Raw genomic sequence first — 21,105 nt, forward strand, 5'->3', positions numbered from 1 at the left:
ATGTAGTAATTCCATTGGCTCACAGCTAGCCCCTGGGAAGCCACACAAATGCTCCCCAGTTCAACATGTTCTCCAGATAAGAGATCGTGCCTACCTGTGGCCAAGGGACACACAGAAGGGAACTGGGGCCCATGACAGATAGGAACCCACTGGGCAAAGGTGAGCATAGCCTTTGGTCCAGATGACAAGGACCCTGAGAGTCAGCCCTGGAAAATCTTTCCTGGCTGAGCAGGACCCTGCTAGTTCTGGGAGCTTGGGGGATGAAAAGGGTAAACCTACAAGAAACCTAGTGGGACCTGGGCATCTTCCACTAGACGTGGCAACACCATTTGCTTCTTATAGCAGCATAGGGTAGAGATTAAGAGTATGGATTCTGGAGCCACAAGGCTTGGGTCCAAATCCCAGCTCTACCCTTTAATTATTCCTTAAGCATGCTCCTCTGTTCCTCAGTTTTCCCATCTATAAAATGGGGACTGAAACAGTATTATAATTATGAGGAATAAATGAGTATAATACTTAAAGCAGTCTACATGTCTGAGAGCTCTATATGGGTGTTACTACTGCTAATAGTTCTGGCATCTTCTCTCTGGTTCCTATTATTTTCTTAGAGTCCTTAAGGACTCCCTTCCTGCTGAAATAGCACAAGAACGAATTGCGTTTCCTCAAATGATCTTTCTCTTTTTACCCTCCCTTAGCGCTCTGGGCTTGTGTGGGGTTTGCTGCCTTCACTGGTGGTGGAATATCTAAGAGGAGAGACTGTAGGTTTGTCCTCTACCAGGTGGCCCTGTTACAACTGAAATAAGCTCCCATCTCACACCGAGTGAAAACCAGTCTTTATAAAGTGCTACTTGACCTGGTCCCCTGGTCTGTGCCTTCATTTAGGGCTCTTCCCTTGCCCCACCCTGCTCGTTAGTCTCAGTCATGCCACACCTGTCCCCATCACTAGGGATACTGGCCATTCCCCGACCTAAACATTCCATTCCAGGTATCTCCATAACTCCCTCCCTCCTCCCCTCTGGGTCTTAGATCAAAAGTCACTTTCTTTGGAGGTCCACCTCACCTCCCTATTTAAGCCCAACCCCCCCCCCCACACCTAATTCCTTTGTCTTTTTTTTTTAAGTAATCTCTACCCCTAGTGTGGAGCTCAAACCCACGAGCCCTGGCTGTCTTTGCTGATGAATCTGCCCCCAGGTGCCTAGACCAGTGCCTGGTGGTAGAGTTAATATTCCACAGCTGTCTGTTGAATGAGTGCATGGCAGCATGGCATGCTGATCCTGGCATAGAAAGTCTTGGGGGGCATTAGTTGGATCCTGGTTGTGTTGCTTACCAGGTGTGTGATTCAGCACGAATATTTAACCTCTCTGAGCCTTTGTTTTCCCATCTGTAACTCGAAACCTACCCCCAGTGAGTTCTGGGTGGAGCGTTAAGGGAGACAACGTGCTGAGTGCGCCTCGGTTGCCATTCTCGTTCTTTCCGGTCCTTTCATCCAAATCTATTTGAAGGAGTCTCTCAAGCCAACGCGATTGCAGTGAACGTTTTCATTTACTTTGAATTATAGGTCATTATAAATATTAACAAATAAGACTTAAAAAGGACATCCTCGAGTAGGTCAGACGAAAGTACAAAAATCGAGTGTGGGGCTGCAGGTTAAGGACGTGTTGTGCAGCCGCCACATGGTAGCAAAACGGTGGTAAGCAGTGCGCGAGCGTCTGCGTCGACAGCCAGAGTCCATGCATCGGAGGTTCTCTCGCTGTGAGAGCGAACAAATGGCCGGACATGCACGGGCCGGGAGGCGCAGTTCCCGCTCTCGCCGCTAGGGGCCAGTCGGTCACCGCTCCGGGGGTGGAAGGCAGGCCCGTCTGGGATTGGCTAGTGGGGGCTGGGGGCGGGGGGCTGGGGGCGGGGGGCTGGGGGCGGGGGGCGGGGAGAGGCGGGCGTGGAGGGAGCAGCGCGCCGTCGGGCGACCTCCTGGTTACAGACACCAGACTTGGGAATGGCTTCTGGCCGTGGTGGGGGAGGGGCGTCAACGTTCCCGTCTTCGTGTGGGGCTGACAGACCAGAGGAAGGATGCCAGTCTGAGGTCGAAGGCAGAGCGGATGACTGCAGCGTCCCAAAGAGCTGTCACAGAAATCCCGTCTGTGAGGGGTCAGGAGCAGTGCCCGGCCCTGGCGAAGAAGAGTTCCTCACTCCCGGGGGGGGGGGGGGGGGGGGGGGGTCTCCTCCCTAGGCGCCCCACCCCCCACTTGGGCTGGTTGTCCTGAAGACCCATCTTCCAACCTGTCCCTGTGGTCAGCTGGGACCAAGTCTACCCTTGCACAACCTGGGGCAGTAGAGAGCCCTACATGGGCTCCTTACACTCGCTGGGCCTCAGTTTCCCCGGTGTCTGACAAGGACGTTGTATTGGGTCAGACTCACGGGCCCTTCTAGCCTTGCCATTTAGCATTTCGGTATCTTCACAGAGAAGCTCTGGAGCTCCTTTCCTAACGAGGCCCTCGGAGAGGCAAAGCTGGAAGATACCCAGGACTCGCCCAGCTAGGAGGCCCCGCAAAAACAGGCCAGCTCTTTCCTCAGTCCCCCAGAGGTTCCCCCCATTCCAGCCTCGGGGAGAAAAGAGGAGCCCCTGCCTCAGCCCCCATGAGGAGGAAGGCCTGGCCCACGGACTGAGGCTAGGGAGGGGGGGCTGAGTTCCGGGCCTGGACCCTGGGGGCCTCTGGGGACGTTCTAAGTGGATCAGTGCTTTCAAGGCCATCCAGCGGATGAGGCCACAGGACAGCGCTGGGGGCCCACCCCTCCATCACGCGCCAGAGCCCTTCCCGAGTCTTCTGAGCGTGTCTGCCGAGCCCTCCGCAGCCCGGGAGGGAGAGGACTGGGGAGTACTATCTCCCAGACAACCAGAGGACGTGGCAGTCACAGGACCTGGGCTGAGTCCTGGTTTGCCCTTTCCCCGCTGTGTGACACTGACAGACTACTCAGCCTCTCTGAATCTGTTTCTCCGTCTGTCAGCTGAAGATGACAAACCCACCTCACAGAATTGTGAACATCCATTAAGACAGTGCGTGTAAAACCCTTAACATACACAAAGCCGCCTCAAAGACAGGAAAACCAAGGCTCTGTGACCAGCCAAGTTGCCAGGTACAGTGTGGGGGCCCGGGGCCTGTTGTCCTCGCAGACTGGGCAACGGCTGACGGGCACTTGGTGGAACTCGAGTCATCACCCCAGGGCTCAGATGGTGATGTGCTTCGTGTCTGCGGCAGGCAGGGCTGAGCCCCGGGCAGGCAGCTAACAGGACGGACCTCCTTCCGGAGCTCTGCGCCGGGGCCGAGGCGGGGGCCAGGAAGCCTGGCCTACCCCAGCTGTGGGAGCGCAGGGAGGCCTCACTCAGGCCGGTCACTTTCCCTCTCTGGGCCTCTGTTTTCCGTTAGTGCAGTGCTGGGGCAAACACACAGATTCCCTGGCTCCGCATTTGTTCCTACAGCAGTCTCGAAGGCCCCTTGGTAGGCAGGAAAAGCTTGGGACTTCACACGTGGGCCCCCAAATTGCGATGCCCTCAGTCTGACTCAGGGTGCCAGGCCCATCAGGCAGGGTGTCTCTCTCAGCCCGTGGAGGTAGGAGCCAGCCTCACAGGCCTCTCAGAAAGGAGGCCCTGGACTGCCGCCCAGCACTCCTGAGGGGGACGTCCGTGGCCACAGGAAGGCCAGGATGTGTGGGCGTTCACCGGGACCTCTCACTCCCCAGGCCTGGACTCAGAAGCGGGGGGTGGGTGAAAGGAAGAAGGGGGTGAAGATGGGGGACTTTTTGCTTCATGAAAAAAAAAAGGTGGGGGGGGGACCCTTTTCTTGATTACAGCTGACCTCATGCTTCAGCTGGTAAGAATTGAGAGGCGGGACCCAGCCTCCAGGTTCCTTGCGAGGAGGAAGATTAAAGTTGGGAGAACTGGGTCTGAGGAGGGAACTAGACCCTGCCCCAAGATCAGTCTCACCACAGTGCTGCCATCACTTCCCCCAGAGCCATGAGCTGGGGCTGGCCTGGCAGGCGGGGGTGGGGTGGGAGCTGGGGTGGGTGACGTCACCTCTAGGCCCCACTCCTGTCCTAACACAACCCTGTCTCCAGAGTGAGACCGCAGGTCTTGCACAGAGACCCTAGCCCAATCACCATACCCCCCTCTCTAGGCTTTTATAGATCATTCCCACTGCACACGTTGCCCTCCCCCTTTGTCTGCCCAGAAACTCCATTCACCCTTCAAGGCCTTGAAGCATCACCTCCTCCGGGAAGCCCTCCCTGCCTCCCAGGAGAGTCAGAGTCCATGGCACTCACAGGTATGTCAGCCTGGCCTTGGCATTCCTCCCTCCCTGTTGTGATGGTTTGTTTTTAGCTCCTTGATTAGACAAGGAACTCTCAGAGGGCAGGCCCTGGGTCTCATTCATCTCCAAGGGCTTGTGGAATCACTGAGTGAAGTGCTTGCCAACTGCCCATGTTCAGTGAGAGCCTGTAGGAACTACCACGCTCCTGGCTCTCGGGTCAGCTTTTTTCCACCCGCCCAGTAATGCCAGAGATGAACGGATGTAGTAAGAACCTCCTTTTTGGGAATACTTTCCCAAATCTCCTCCCCCCCCCCACGCCCCTCTCCCTAACGTCCCTCTCGGGAGTTCTCACTGGCCCTGCCAAGGCACCCCTGCACTCCTGTTCTCTCAGCCTGGGGTCCCCGTGACTTACTGCTGACCTCCACTAGGGCCCTCAGCCCCCGGACGGCCCCATTCCCTTCCCTGGGGTGGGCGCGGAGGCCAAGGTCCTCTCCCCGCTCCCGCCTTCTTGGGCCCCCAGAGCAGGCCCAGCTCTCTGGCCCTGCCGTCCCCGGAGCGGCGGGGCCCTCCACAGCCTCCGAGCAGGGGCCGCCGGGGCGCCGTGTCCGAGCGGGCATCCTGGATCTCCCCTAAGATGAGGGCCGAGGCCCTTGGTGGCAGCTGAGGAGGCCCAGGGCCAGGCCGGTGCTGGGCCAGGAGACAGGCAGGGGTGGGTGCGGCAGCAGGCGGGGGCCGGTCAGTCGCTGAGCACGGCCCCTGGGAGCTCGTTGGTGAGCGTGTGCCAGCGCTCGATCCGCTTGTCCTTGTTTTTCAGGCAGTCAAACCAGTGCTTCAGGCGCTCGCCCTTAGCGTTGATGCCCAGAACCACACCGCCTGCGGGAAGGGAGCCAGGGGGGGTGGCCGGGGACACGGTGACTCCCAGGGGCCTGGGGGCAGGTGCCCCTACCCCAAGGCCACCGCCTCCCGATTCCGTGCTCCACGGCTGTTCTCCCCACCCCGCCCGCCGGGCTCTGAAGCTGGGCAGTGGTCTGCCAACCACGCCGCACTCTTAGCCGGCCCTCCTGCCCCCGCCCGATCAGGGCCCTGGGGTGCCGTCCTTCCCCTCTCCAGGACCGGAGCGAGGCGGGGGGCCAAGTGCAACGTCATGCGTTGGGGGCCGAGGGATGGGCGCAGCTCTACTCTGCACAGCAAATGAAGCCGACCAGGAGTTTGGGGCCACCGCGCTCAGCAGTCCAAAGCACCGACCACCATCACCTCGCACCCCTGCTCCACCAAGACCGCTGTGTGGCCTTCCCAGGCCTCCTTCCCTCTCTGGGCCCGTCTACTCCTCTGTCACATGGAGCCAGACTGGATAAGGTCTGAGGCCCCTTGTGTCTGAGGGCAGATAGTCTGGGGAACAGCTGGGGCCATAGAGGCCAGGAAGGAGGGGCTGTGGCCTGGACTCAGGGCCATGTGGCCAAACGGCATTCTCATTGTGTGCTCTTACCAATGAAGTCGTTGGATTTTCCAATGTCATAATCCCAAACAGTGACTTCCAGAGTCTTCTTCGCCAGGTCCCCATGCTTAATCTCGTAACAGAATTCCTGGTGGCCAGAAGAAGAGAGTCAGGGCCAAGGCCACAGGGCCTGGAACTTGGCCAGTGGCCAGGAAGGCTCTGAGGTGTGGTGAGGGGTGTGGTGAGGGGGGGGGAGGGAGGGAGGGAGGGAGGGAGGGAGGGAGGGAGGAATGGGAGGATGGTCAGTGCTCGGTGGTAGACGAGGGCAGATTCTCACCCATTCCACCCACTTCTGCCTGGAGCCTGGCTGGGTCCTCAGGGCCCCCTGCCCTCCAACCTACCTGCTCCTCTGTCCCTGAAGCTGCTCTCTCCAGGTCCCCAAGAGCTTCCTTACTGCCAGATCAATACACATGTGCTGGCCTTGGTGTGCTTGACCTCTCTTGGGTCTGCTCTGCTCACCACTCCCTTCTTTGTGAAACTCTCTCTTCCATAGGCGCCTGGGATGATCTGACATCTGCTATCCCCTTCACCCTCTGGAAGCACCTCCTTAGTCTCTGCCGGCTCCTCAGTCACTCAGGCTCTTCCCTAGGCCCCTCTGCTCCTCTCCAGATGTATCTGCCCCCTGGGCTGAGGACCTGGGTATCCACCTGGACCAGACCTTCTCAAGGCCCCAGGGCATCTCACATTCTCACATCCCACCCAGAGCTTCCCCCACCTCACTTGCACCTCCCCTCTTGCTGTTGGGCTCCCCCATTCCACCTCCACATCCTACGTGGCCATGTCCCATCAATTTGACCCTGGAAAGAGCCTTCCAGGCTTCCCTGCCCCTCCATCCATTCCACCTTGGCCTGGTTCAGCCTGGCCTGTCTCTCCCCTGCCCCCGCTGTGGCCGAGGGCTCTCCTGGTGGCCCCTCCCACCCCTCAGTTCCCACAGTAGCCCTTGGAAAACTCAGTCCCCCCAGGCCCCCTGCCCTGGGGGAGAGCAAGCAGCTTCGCCAGCCCCTTGTACCTCATTGAACTCAGGGTTCAGGGTCTTCTTCTTTACTGCTGTCTTATGTTTAGATTTCTTGTCCACATCTGGCTTCAGGTATCTGGAATTATAACCAACCGATGGGCAGAGGGTGGGGAGAAGCTGTGGGTACAGTTGGAGCCAGCAGGCCTTGGAAGAGCTTTTTGCTCCCTGGGCTTCCCATTCCTACTAATTACAGGATACCCAGCACTATTCTGTGGCAAAGGTTAGTAGTGGTCAGCTGCAGGCGGAGAAGCAAGTGGTTCCTTTGTCACCTAGACTTTTGTCTGCACCCATTTCTGAAGTTAACCATAGAGTCTCCTTCTCCCCTAGAGGTTTTTCCTTGTTTCTGGAAATCTAATTTTCATAAAGCTTTCATTTCCCACCAGAAAAACATTTTTAGCAGAGTTGGTTCCTTGTTAGAGATTTCCCTTTTTTTAAAATAGCAGATTTATTGGGTGCCTGGGTGGCTCAGTCGGTTAAGCGACTGCCTTCGGCTCAGGTCATGATCCTGGAGTCCCGGGATCGAGTCCCGCATCGGGCTCCCTGCTCAGCAGGGAGTCTGCCTCTCCCTCTGACCTTCTTCCCTCTCATGCTCTCTCTCTACCATTCTCTCTCTCTCTCAATAAATAAATAAAAATCTTAAAAAAAAATAGATTTATTGACATACAATTCATATACTTATGAAAATCCTCTTTCTAAAATATGTGAATTATCAGATGTAATTATATAAATACTGTCTGTAGTGTGCAATGTATTCGCATATTCCCGGAGCTCTACGACCATCGTCTCTACCTCGCTGGAACTTTGAGGGAGAGGGAAGCCTGGCTTGTGAGCCAGCTCCTCTATAGGTCTTAGCTCCTTAGACTTTGATGCAGAAGAGCTTTCATCAGGCTCAGAGAGGTAGAGGGACTTGCCCAAGGTCACACAGCTGCTCAACACAGGGCTGGTACTCAGAAGCCGGGACAGGAGCTCCTTTGCAGATCTTCTTACCCTGTCCCTGAATAGACACTTGAGTGATAACTGTCCTGCCTCTGCCGAGGGTGCTTTGGGGGTGGGGACAAGCCCTGTCTCACCACGGGCTTCCCGGCACCCTGCTGGGGGCTCAGTACACTGGGTAGGTCAGCAAACATCCGCTGAATGGCTGAATTCCTAGAAGTGAAATTACCCACCCAAAGGCACACATGTATCAAGCTTCTTGCTCCATTATGCCAAACTGTCCTCTGAAAAGACCAACTAGATGATGCACAGTACCCTCAACAAAGCTGAGTATCATTGCCTTAAAATCCTTGCTGGTTTGCAGTAATCTCTTGAACATCAGCCTTAGTAACATATTTATGGATGTGTCTCCTCAGGCAAGGGAAACAAAAGCAAAAAATAAACTATTGAGACTACACCAAAATAAAAAGCTTTTGCACAGCAAAGGAAACCATCAGCAAAATGAAAAGACAACTTACTGAATGAGAGAAGGTATTTGCAAATGATTTATCTGACAAGGGGTTAATACCCAAAATATATAAAAAACTTATACAACTCAACACCAAAAAACCCCAAATAATCTGATTTAAAAATGGGCAGGGAACCTGAAAAGACATTTTTCTAAAGAAGACATACAGATGGCCAACAGATACATGAAACCAATAACCATCAGGGAAATGCAAATCAAAACCATGATGAGGTACCACCTCACACCTGTCAGAATGGCTAGTGTCAAAAAGACGAGATGTCAGTGTCGGGGAAGGTGCAGAGAAGAGGTGGCGCGCCTGGGTGGCTCAGGCAGTTAAGCGTCTGCCTTCGGCTCAGGTCAGGTCCTGGGATCAAGCCCCGCATCAGGGTCCCCGCTCAGCGGGAAGCCTGCTTCTCCCTCGCCCTCTGCCTGCTGCTTTCCCTGCTTGTGCTCTCTCTCTTTCTCTCTGTCAAATGAATAAATAAAATCTTAAAAAAAAAAAGATCTGGAGAAGAGGGAACCCTCATTCACTGTTGGTGGGAATGTAAATTGGTGCAGCCACCGTGGAAAACAGTATGGAGGTTCCTCAAGAGATTAAAAAATAGAAATACTGAATTCCATTACTGGGTATTTTACACAAAGACAATGAAAACACTAATTCAAAAAGATATATATACCCCTGTGTTTACTGAAGCATTATATGTAATAGCCAAATTATGGAAGCAACCCAAATGTCCACTGATAGATGAATGGATAAAGATGTGGTGTATGTATATGTGTGTGTGTGTGTCCGTGTGTACATACAGAGTATATATAGGTGTGTGTATATATGTATGTACACACACACACACAAAATGGAATATTAACCATAAGACAGAATGAGATCTTGCTATCTGTGGCAACATGGATGGACCTGGAGGGTGTTATGCTAAGTGAAAAAGTCAGAGAGACACATACCATATGATTTCACTTATATATGAAATCTGAAAAGCAAAGCAAATGAACAAAAAAACCAGAATCATCCTCATAAACAGAGAACTGGTGGTTGCCAGAGGGGAGGGAGAGGAAGGGGAGGGGGCAGGTGAAATAGGTTTAGGGAATTAAGAGGTACAGACTTCTAGTTATCAAAAAAAAAAAAAAAAAATCCTTGCTGGTTTGAAAGGCAGAAAGTGGTATCTCATTGTTGATTTGTATTACATAAATAACACTAGTTCATTATAAAAACACTACAAAATATGTATTGAAGAAAGTCGGATGTGGGAGAGAGAAATGAGGACATAGATCCACACAAAAACCTGTTCTTTAGCAGCTTTATGCAGTCATCAATAGCTGGCAAGTCACAAAAACCAATAGGAAACACTTAACAAAATGGCAATAAGCACACACCTGTCAATAATTACTTTAAATCTAAATGGTCTAAGTGCTCCAATCAAAAGACAGAGGGTGGGGCGCCTGGGTGGCTCAGTTGGTTGAGCGCCTGCCTTCGGCTCAGGTCATGATCCTGGAGTCCCAGGATCGAGTCCCGCATCGGGCTCCCTGCTCAGCAGGGAGTCTGCTTCTCCTCTGACCCTCCCCCCTCTCATGTGCTCTCTCTTTCTCTCTCTCTCTTTAAAAAAAAAAAAAAACAAAAGACAGAGGGTGACAGAATGGATAAAAAAGACTAGACCCATCTATATGCTGTCTACAAGATACTCGGTTCGGACTTAAAGACACAGACTGAAAATGAAGGGATGGAAAAAGATATGCCATGCAAATGGAAGCAGGGGTGGGAGTGAATGGCAGTGGGGGGAGGCAGGGGGATGCCGAGGTAGCAATACTTACTTACATCAGACGAAATAGATTTTAAAACAAAGACTAACAAGAGACAAAGAAGGACATTATAAAATGATGAGGGGATCAGTCCAACAAGAAAATATGATAGTTATAAATATCTATGCTCCCAACATTGTAGCATCTAAATACCTAAAGCAAATATGAACAGACATAAAGAACAAAATTGACAGTAATACAATAATAGTAGGTGACTAACATCCCAATTACATCAATGGATAGATCATCCAGACAGAAAATCAATAAGGAAACAGTGTCTTTGAATGGCACATTAGACCAGATGGACTCAAATTAACAGACAAAACAAACAAACAAACAAACAAAAACACAAAAAAACCAGACATGTACAGAGCTTTCTATCCAAAAACAAGGCAACACACATTCTTTTCAGGTGCATATGGAACAGTCTCCAGGACTGATCACCTGTTAGGCCACAAAACATTTAAGGGGTGCCTGGGTGGTTCAGTTGGTTAAGCATCTGACTCTTGATTTTGGCTCAGGTCATGATCTCAGGGTTGTGAGATCGAGTCCCATGTCAGCTTCCATGCTCAGCATGGAAATCTCTCTCTCTCTGTTTCTCTGTCTCTCTCTCCTCTCCCCCCGTCCCTCCCCGTTCTCTTTCTCAAATTAAAAATTTTAAAAACTCTACATTTAAGAAGATTGAGGGGTGTCTGGGTGGCTCAGTCGTTGGGCATCTGCCTTCAGCTCAGGTCATGATCCCAGGGTCCTGGGATCGAGCCCCGCATCAGGCTCCCTGCTCCGCGGGAAGCCTGCTTCTCCCTCTCCCACTCCCTCTGCTTGTGTTCCCTCTCCGCTGTGTCTCTCTCTGTCAAATAAATAAATAAAATCTTAAAAAATGGTCCAAAATCTCTGGGATGCAGCAAAAGTAGTTCTTTTTTTTTTTTTAATGATTTTATTTATTTATTCATGAGCGACAGAGGTGGGGAGAGAGAGAGAGAGAGAGAAGCAGAGGGAGAAGCAGGCTCCCAAGGAGCAGGGAGCCAGATGCGGGACTCGATCCCAGGACCCTGGGATCATGACCTGAGCCGAAGGCAGACACTTAACCATCTGAGCCACCCAGGCACCCAAAAGTAGTTCTAAGAGGGAAATTTACAGTGATACAGTCCTAACTCAAGAAACAAGAAAAATCTCAATCTTACACCTAAAGGAACTAGAAAAAAAACAACAAACAAGTCCAAAGTTAAAAGAAGGAAATAATAAAGATCAGAGTAGAAATAGATGAAATAAAGTCTTATAAATAGGAAAATACCCCCCTCAAAAAAGGAAAATACCAGTGAAACCAAGAGCTGGTTCTTTAAAAAAAATAAAATTGATAAGCTTTTAGCCAGACTCATCAAGATAAAAGAGAGGACCAAAATAAATAAAATCAGAAATGAAAGAGAACAACTGACAACAATATAAATGATTATAGGAGATTAGTATGAAAAATTACATGCCAACGAATTAGACAACCTTGAAGAAATCAATAAATTTCTAGAAACATACAATCTTCCAAAACTAATGAAAAAGAAATAGAAAATCTGAACAGACTGATTACGAGCAATGAAACTGAATCAGCAATCAATCAAAAAAAACTCCCGACAAACAAAAGTCCAGGACCAGATGGATTTGCAGGTGAAATCTACCAAACTTTTAAAGATGAGTTAATACCTGTTCTCTTTAAACTATTCCAAAAAATGGAAGAGGAAGGAAAGCTTCCCAATACATTCTTTATGAGCACAGTATTAGCCTGATACCAAAACCAAAGACACTACAAGAAAAAAAAAAAAGGAAAGAAAGAACTACAGGCCAGTATCTCTAATGAACATAGATGCAAAAATCCTCAAGGAAATATTAGCAAACCACATTCAACAATACATTAAAAAGATCATTCACCATGATCAAGTGGGATTTATTCCATACATGCAAGGATGGTTCAATATCCACAAATCAATATGATACACCACATTATATGATTATCTCAAGAGATGCAGAAAAAGCATTTGACAAAATTCAACATCCATTCATGATAAAAACTCTCAACAAAGTCAGTTTAGAGGGAACATATCTCAGCATAATCGAGGCCACATATGACAAACCCACACCTAACATCATACTTGGCAAAAACCTGAGAGCTTTTCTTCTTAGATCAGGAACAAAACAAGGGCACTTGTCACTTTTATTCACCATAGTACTGGAAGTCCTAGCCACAGCAATCAGATAAGAAATGTAAAGGCACCCATATTGGTAAGGAAGAAGTAAAACTGTCACTATTAGCAGATGGCATGATACTATACATAGAAAACTCTAAAGAGTCCACCAAAGATCTGCTAGAATAAATTAATTCAGTGAAGTTGCAGGATACATAATGAATATACAGAAATCGGTTGCATTTCTATGCACTAATAATGAGTTAGCAGAAAGAAATTAAGAAAACAATTCCAGGGGCACCTGGTTGGCTCAGTCAGTTAAACGTCTGACTCTTGGTTTCAGGTCAGGTCATGATCTCAGGGTCATAAGATTGAGCCCCACATTGGGCTCTGCTCTGGGTGTGGAGCCTGCTTGGGATTCTCTCTCTCCCTCTGCCTCCTCCCTCCCCTGCTCACGTGCTCTCTCTAAAACAAACAAACAAACAAACAAATAATATGGTACTGGTGAAAAAACAGGCACATACATCAATGGAACAGAATAGAGAGCCCATAAATAAACCCATGCTTATATGGTCAATTAATATACAACAAAGGAGGCAAGAATATACAATGGGGAAAAGACAGTCTCTTCAATAAATGGTGCTGAGAAAACTGGACCACTTTTTTTTTACACCATATACAAAAATAAACTCAAAATGGATTAAAGACTTACGTATAAGACCTGAAACCATAAAACTCCTAGAAGAAAATATAAGCAGCAATCTCTCTGACATCAGCCTTAGCAACATTTTTCTAGATATGTCTCCTCAGGCAAGGCAAACAAAAGCAAAAATAAGCTATTGGGACTACAACAAAATAAAAAGTTTTTGCACAGCAAAGGAAACCAACAACAAAACGAAAAGAAACTTACTGAATGAGAAGATATTTGCAAATGATATATCTGTTATTGGGGTGAACACCCAAAACATGTAAAGAACTTATGCAACTCAACACCAAAAATATCTGACAAAGAAGACAACGGTTGTCTAAGAGACACATGGGAAGATGCTCAACATCACTCAGCAACAGGGAAATGCAAATCAAAACCACAATGAGATAGCACCTCACACCTGTCAGAATGACTAGAATAGAAAGACAAGGAGAAACAAGTACTGACAAGGATGTGGATGGAGAAAAAGGAACCTTCATGTACTGTTGGGGATGTAAACTGGTATAGCCACTATGGAAAACTATCTAGAGGTTCCTCCAAAAATACCAAGGGGAGGGGCGCCTGGGTGGCTCAGTCGGTTAAGCATCCGACTATTGATTTTGGCTCAGGTCATGATCACAGCGGCTTGAGGTCGAGCCCCACATCAGGCTCCGCGTTGGGCATGGAGTCTGTTTACGATTCTCTCTTTCCTTTTCCCTCTGCCCCTCCCCTGCCCCGCTCACGCACCTGCTCGCTCTCTCCCTGTAAGAAGAAAACAAATACTAAGGGGAGTGGGAAATACAGGCTTGCAGGTATAAAATGAGTAAGTCATGGGGATAAGATGTGCAGCATAAGGAATATAGTCGGTGGCACTGTCACAGGGTTGTATGGGGACAGACCGCAGCTACATTTGGGGCAAGAACGGCATCATGTACGCACTTGTTGTATACCTGAAACTGACGTAACATTATCTGCCCACCATCCTTCAATTATAAATAAATGGTAGGGTGGAAAAAAGAAATAGTATATGATCCAGTAATTCCACTACTGGGTATTTATCCAAAGAAAATGAAAATGCTAATTCAAAAAGATAGCTGCGCCTCTGTGTTTACTGCAGCATTATTTACAATAGCCAGGATATGGCTAGATGAATGGATTAAGATGTGAGACACACACAGGAGTATTACTCAGCCATAAAAAAAAGAAAAGATCTTGCCATTTGCAACAATGTGGATGGAGCTACAGAATATGATGGTAAGTGAAATAGGTCAGACAGAGAACGACAACTACCATGTGATTTCACGCATATGTGGAATCTAAAGAATGAAACAGGGGCGCCTGGGTGGCTCAGGTGGTTGAGTGTCTGACTCCTGATTTCAGCTCAGGTCATGATCTCGGGGGCATGAGACTGAGTCCCACGTCAGGCTCCTTGCTCAGCGTGGACTCTGTTGGAGATCCTCCCTCTCCCCCTCCCCCTTCTTGTACTGAATAAATAAATAAATAAATAAAATAGTAAAAAAAAAAATAAAACAAATAAACAAACAAAGCAGAAACAGACCCACAAACACAGAGAACAAACCGGTGATTGCCAGAGGGGAGGGAGGTGATCACGGGGGTGGGCAAGATGGGTGAAGGGGAGTGGGAGCCGGGGCTACCAGTTCTGGAAGGACTAAGGCAGGGGGATGAAAGGCACAGCACAGGGGATAGTCAACAGTGCTGGGGCAACAGTGTTATATGGTGACAGGTTAGCGACACCTGGGGAGAGCATAGTGTATACAACAATCCAGTCACTATGTTGTACACCGGAAACTAACGTAACATGGTGGGTCAACTGTACTCAAAAAAAAAAAAAAAAAAAAAGAAACTCAAGTGCACTTCAACATAAAGTGAACTCAACAACAACCTGTGGCTTCTCTATGGATGACTACTTGGCAATAATGAATCTCCAATGCATTATGCTATATGAAAGAAGCTAATTCCAAAGGCAACATACGGAAAGTTTGCCTTTAGAAGAAAGTCTGGAAAAGGCAAAACTATTGGGACAGAAAACGTATCAGTGGTTGCCCGGGGCTAGAGGAACTTTCTGGGTGATAGAAGGATTCTGTATCTTGACTGTGGTGGTGGTCACAAGATTGTATACATCCCCTGAACTTCAAAAGGGGGGAAACTTACAGTGTGTAAATTCTATCTCAATAAACCTGACTTTTAATCCAGCATAGGACCCTGGAACTCCTGTCAACCTGGCTGGTGGACACTGAGCCAGATTTTAAAATCTCACCATCATTTTGGCTTTGGATTGTCTTTCCTTCCCTGTGGGAACTCTAGCATCACAAGTTACAAGTGCAGGCACTTTATCGCCCTCCCCAGTCCCTCCCTCCCCAGAGACACTGCTACTGTGACATTCTCTGCAGGGTTTGAGATACACAAATGTACAGAAACAGTATCACACTGCGTGCACTGTTCCGAAGTTTGCTTTTGGGATCAGCATGTTTGGATAGCTATCCATGTTAATTTACCTAGTCCTAATGTATTCATTCTAACTGCATTGTACTATATTATACATATGCCACATTTTATGAATCTATTCCTCTGCTGACAAATGCTTGGCTGTTTCTGGTGTATGCCCATGATGAGGAATGCCGCGGTGCACAGCCCTTCACCAGTACACGGGTTTCTAGGATACAAAACTGGAGGGGAAATAATGCAGCCAAGAGGGTGTGCACACTGGCCTCATTGACTGGATATTACCGACTTTCCCTCCAATGGTTATAAAGAGTCTCCTGCTGATTTTCGGAATGGTTATGGCATTTCCTCTCACAGTGGTCTCTAATCCACCGGAAATCACAGTTTTGTTAATGGTTGAGGTGGTGACCCAATCCACTTTTTTTTTTTTTTTTTTTTTTAATGTGGAAAACCAGCAGTCCCTGCACCATGTGCGGGGAACATCCTTCCCCCAATGATTCTGGTCAGCTTCCCATTGTACCTGGCACTGCTCCTGGGTCTGGTGGCATTGGATTTTTAAAAAAATAACAGCTCTACTAAAATATGATTCACATGTTGTAAAATGCACCCTTTTAAACTATACAATTGAATGGTTTTTAATCCATTCACAGAGTTGTGAAACCGTCACAATCAATTTTAGGACATTTCATCTCCTCAGAAAGAAATCCGGTTACACCCCCATCCCCCCCACTGCCTCCCCCAGCCCCTGGCCACTACTCATCTAATCTGCTTTCTGCCTCTGGATTTGCCTATTTCGGACTTTCATATAAATGAAATTATATAAGGTGTGGTCTTTTGTGTTTGGTTTCTTTCAGTTAGCATAATCTTGTAATAATCTTTTCAAGCTTCATAGATGTTAAAGCATGAATTATTACTTCACTCCTTTTTTTTTTTGGAAGAGAGACAGAGTGAGTACACTGAGGGGAAGGGGCAGGCAGGAAGAGAATCTGAAGCCGGCTCCACATCCGGTGCGGACCCTGACGCGGGGCTCAACCCCATAACCCCAGATATGACCCAAGCTGAAATCAAGAGTCGGACATTTAACCGAGTGAGCCACTCAGGCGCCCCTTCACTCCTTTCTATAGCTGAATAATAATCCATTGTATGGATATGGCCCAGTTTGTTTCTCCATTCATCAGTTGATGGACATTTAGGCGGTTTCCTTTTGTCCACTGTGAATAATGCTGCTATGGACATTCACGTACAAGTGTCTGTGTGGACGTGTTTCCACTTCTCTCGGGTGTGCCCCTGGGAGTAGAACTGCTAGATCATCTGGTGACCCTGTGTTTAACCTTTGAGGAACTGCCAGACCATTTTCCAAAGTGGCTGCACCATTTTTGTAATAGGATTTTATTTCTTTACTTAAATAAAATCTCTAAAAATAGTCTCTACAGGGGCACCTGGGTGGCTCAGTCGTTAAGCGTCTGCCTTCGGCTCAGGACATGATCCCAGGGTCCTGGGATCGAGCCCCGCATCGGGCTCCCCACTCTGCGGGAAGCCTGCTTCTCCCTCTCCCACTCCCCCTGCTTGTGTTCCCTCTCTCGCTGTGTCTCTCTCTGTCAAATAAATAAATAAAATTATAAAAAAAAAGAAAGTCTCTACACCCAACATGAGGCTCGAACCCACAACCCCGAGATCAAGAGTCACTTGCTCCGCTGACTGAGCCAGCCAGGTGCCCCTGTAATAGGATTTTAAAACCGAGAGAAATAGAATAGTGGCCAGTGGGAATGGTAGCCCTGGAGTTGTGCGTGCGGTAGCCCTGGCTTCCCATGGCCTTTGGCACCTGGGGCTCCCCACCGTCCCCTTAGGCCAGGCTTATCCCTGCTTCTGTGTCTTAGCTCCTTTATTCCTCGACCTAAGCAGGAACACCTCCTTTTGGCTGGGCCAAATTCCTCTCCACGTCCCATCCTCCAAGAGTCTCACCGTGAGCGCAGACTAATGGCCATCTTTTATTTGCGGAAGGCCCAGAGCCCTGATGGTGCTCAGTGAGCCACCTGCTTCCTTCCATCTGAAGGGCCACCAGCTCCTGCCTTCCCCTCAGAGCGAGGACCACAGCCTAGCCTGGGGCCCATGTTGCTTCACACGGCCCCCCGACTTAGGGTTTCTCTTCAGTATCACCGTGAGCCCCGCTGGGAGGCTGGGTGGCCCCTTAGCAGCACCCGTGGCACCAGCACAGGGCTAGGCGCAGGTGGGCAGCACTACGTCCTAGTGGAGCTTCTTCCCTGGATCTCTGGTCTGGCCCAGGCCCACCCCCTCCTCCAACCTGCTAACGGCCCCTCCTGAGGTCACAGTCAAGGGAAGGTCTGAATGCGGAGTCAGGAGAGAACTCCTCTCTCTGCATGACCTGGGAAGCCACTCGAGTTCCACAGGCCTCAGTTTCCTCATCCGTGAAATGGGGCTGGCCAGACTTAACCCACAGTGTTGCTAAAGGAGTCCGGCAGAGGCTACGCCCCTGTAGGCGCAGTTGCCCACTGTGCTTCTGGAGCTCTGTTGGTGCTTTGCTCCACTGAACTCCTTCCTTCGAGGGGAAGGGGGAGGAGATGGCTGGCCTGGGCCACATACTCACGTCTTCACGTAGGGGTCCGAGTAGCCGTTGGCATCCATGGCCGCCAGGTGGGCGCAGCGCACAATGCCGACGAGCAGGCCCTGCTTCTGTGAGCTGTACTTGAGGGAGATCAGGATCCGACCCCGCTCCTCCAGGGACTTGTCTTCAGTCTTGTCCACCTGTTGGGCAGGCAGCCACTTGGCTATTCTCACCTGCTCCCACACCCTCCCTCAGCCATGGGCTACTGAGGCGGTCTGCTGGCCCAGGGGATGGGGAGGGGTCACCTTGGCCTCAGCCTCCTGCAGGTGCTTCCTGAAGCCCCTTGGGGAGCACCCAGAAGACAGAGCTTTGACATATTCCCAACTCCAAGGGGAGCAGGGAGGCAAATAGCGGCTGTCCAGGCCTCAGGGATCAGACCTCAGCTAGAGGTGTCCCCCTCCACCTCCCTGCCCCAACTAGCCTGAGATTTTCCATTCCTTACCCTCCTGAGGCCACTTTCCACCGTCTGGCTCCTGCTCTTCTGGAACTCCTTCTCCTACCCTCTGTCCACCTGGACACCCCCAGATAGAGCTCCCAGGTCCCCTCCTTAGGCTTCTCTGCCAGGCTTCTCTCACTGAAGTCCCAGCCATGTCCCTTTGCCCATGATGGTCCTCTGCTTGTCACTAAAGTGATTCTCCATGTGGCTCCTCAGAGGCAGGGGCCATGCCTAACACCTCTCTGGAGGTGGGGCTCCTGTGAGGCCAAGTGAGGGCCACCTTCCCCAATTCCCACACCCACAGCAGACATGATTAATTGATTGCTGCATTTACTCTGAGCTCAAAGGAAGCCTCAGCATCTTTTAGTGCTGGCAGACATCATTAACAGACCAGACTAGGCATGCGAGATTGAACGCTCTGCCACTCTGGCCTAGGGCTTTGGGTAGATGGCCTCACTAAAACAGTGATCTTGTGCTAGTTTGCATGAGGTATGAAAATTAAACAATATAAATGAGCAGGAGTGTTTTCAGCCGTCTTTCTGGGGCTGGGACATTATACATTGGGTTGTTTCATAAGAAGCCCATTGAACTGGGCATTGTTCAGTATTTACTGAGAATGACTAATGTTCACACACCACGTGAATCTAAAATGTACCATCAAAATGTGTCTTTACCGCCAGAGTACTCATCCTGAACTGCACTCCTGTGGCCACCGTATGTCTCTGAATCTAGAGCGATGAGCACTAGCAAATTCAAGCAAGGCATGCCCATACTCCCACGCAGCCACGTGCATGAACACGCGCGCACATATGCACCCCACACCCTTGAAAACATGGCAGACAAACGCTCACACACACACACCCCTGCGCGCTCACGTCCCCACACAGCTGTTTGTTACGCCAGGGTTCAAAACTCCAACACAACTTAGTAGGAGTTGATGGTGCCTTTTACAAGTGACATAGATCATTTGGGAAAAATGCGTTTTGGTTCGTGATTAATAAAACAGAAAAGGCTATACCCATCATACAAATGTCTATGAGTAGGAAAGAATGGGACAAGGGAATAAAATGTGATCAAATTAGGCAAAAAGGCAGAGCTGGGATCTTGGCCTCAGGCTGACTTTGTCCCAGGGCTTGACTTGGGCCAGCCTGCACAGGGCATTTGTCCCAGAGCCTAGGCCCCACCAGGGAGGGACGGGTTGGCCGCTAGGCTCTGTCCTCTTGAACTTTCCCCTTGCCCAGGCCTGTAGGGAGGAAAATGTCCTAAAAAGGGAGCCCTGAGGGCGCCTGGATGGCTCAGATGGTTAAGCGTCTGCCTTCGGCTCAGGTCATGATCCCAGGGTCCTGGAATCGAGTCCCGCATCGGGCTCCCTGCTCAGCACGGAGTCTGCTTCTCCCTCTGCCTCTGCTCCTCCCCACTGCTCCTGCTCTTTCTCTCACTTGCTCTGTATCTCTGTCTCAAATGAATACAAAAAAAAAGGAGCCCTGAACACTGGGCTGCTGGAAGGTCTTGGGACCCTGGGGCCTCTTGGTCAATGCCTCCCGGCCCTTCTGAACAGGGTGAAGGCCAGGCCAAGAGATGGGTAAGGGGAGAGTGGAGGGAGGAGGGGGAGAGGAGAGACACAGATGGACAGAGCTTGGGGTGGGCTCAGCTGCTGCAGACAACAGGAGGCAAGACTGGTTTTGACATTATTTTCAAAAAATTGCAATTTCTAGGAAAGAAGTATTTTCTGTCTCCTGTAGGTAGCTCACAGGCACCTCATGCCTATCACGTTCCAGTTGAGCTCCGGAGCATCCCCAGCTGCTCCTCCCACAGCCTCCACATCACAGTGAGTGACCCGTCTTTCCAGGTGCTCCCCCCATCCACGTCTGGGAATGCTTGATCTGCCAGCACTTCTCTTCCTCTGCTGGGGCCCCGGCCCAGGCTGGGTCAGCCTCATCCCCTCACAGCCCTCCCCACCCTCAGCCTCCTCTCCCTCCCAACCTCCACTCATCGAGCCTGCTAAACAGTCAGATGCCCTCGCCCCTGCCTGGCATCCCTCAGTGGCCCGCCTCACTCCCAGCTCCCCACCCCCCAGCCTCTGATCTCGCCTCCTAGGACCCAGTCCCATCCTGCTCCCTGCCCCACGCAGCGGGTATCGCTTGTGCCTCCAACGGCTTCGCACCTGCTGTTCCCTCTGCCAGGAATATCCCCCGAACCTCCAGCGCGACCCTGATCCCCGTCTGACATAGGCTCTGTTCGGGTCATTCACTTGGTCTGGAGTCTGTCTGCTGCCCCAGCTCCGTGCGGCAGGGATTTTGGCCCGTTCCGCCAGCACCTGAAGCCGTGCCAGGCACTGAGTGGGTGCTCCTGGCAGGGAGGGCCCTGCACAGCCCGTGGAGCCCCGTCACCCACTCACCGGCAACTGCTTCTCCAGGCAGATGCTGAACGTCTTGGTGTGGTTGGCTTTCAGCTTCTTCAGGGGCACGCGCGTCTCCCCGATGAACTCGTTGTGGCGGAATTTGTCCTCATCGCACACGGAGATCCTGGAGGATGGGCGGCACGGCCTGCTCTTCAGACACATGGGGGTGCTCCCGCTTTGCTTCCCAAGTCAGCAGGGATTTGCGGGGGAGGGGGGTTGCAGGTGAGGTGGGGGAGGGGTGGGGGGGCAAGGAGTCTGGGGC

At 50.5% G+C, this 21,105-nt stretch overlaps 1 protein-coding gene across 1 annotated transcript in view; it reads right to left on the reverse strand.

Moving 5' to 3' along the window:
* Positions 1-1,523: 1,523 nt before the first annotated feature.
* The window catches only part of DOC2B (double C2 domain beta), a 33,951-nt gene continuing 14,369 nt past the window's right edge, over positions 1,524-21,105 (reverse strand). The window contains exons 5-9 of the mRNA XM_027624686.2: positions 20,841-20,967; positions 17,989-18,146; positions 6,806-6,887; positions 5,788-5,884; positions 1,524-5,174 (exon numbers count right to left, since the gene is read on the reverse strand). Of these exons, the coding sequence (XP_027480487.2) occupies positions 5,038-5,174; positions 5,788-5,884; positions 6,806-6,887; positions 17,989-18,146; positions 20,841-20,967 (601 nt within the window). The 3' untranslated portion in view covers positions 1,524-5,037. The remainder of the gene's footprint in view (positions 5,175-5,787; positions 5,885-6,805; positions 6,888-17,988; positions 18,147-20,840; positions 20,968-21,105) is intronic.

Source organism: Zalophus californianus, chromosome 16, assembly GCF_009762305.2.
Source record: "Zalophus californianus isolate mZalCal1 chromosome 16, mZalCal1.pri.v2, whole genome shotgun sequence".
Taxonomy (NCBI): domain Eukaryota; kingdom Metazoa; phylum Chordata; class Mammalia; order Carnivora; family Otariidae; genus Zalophus; species Zalophus californianus.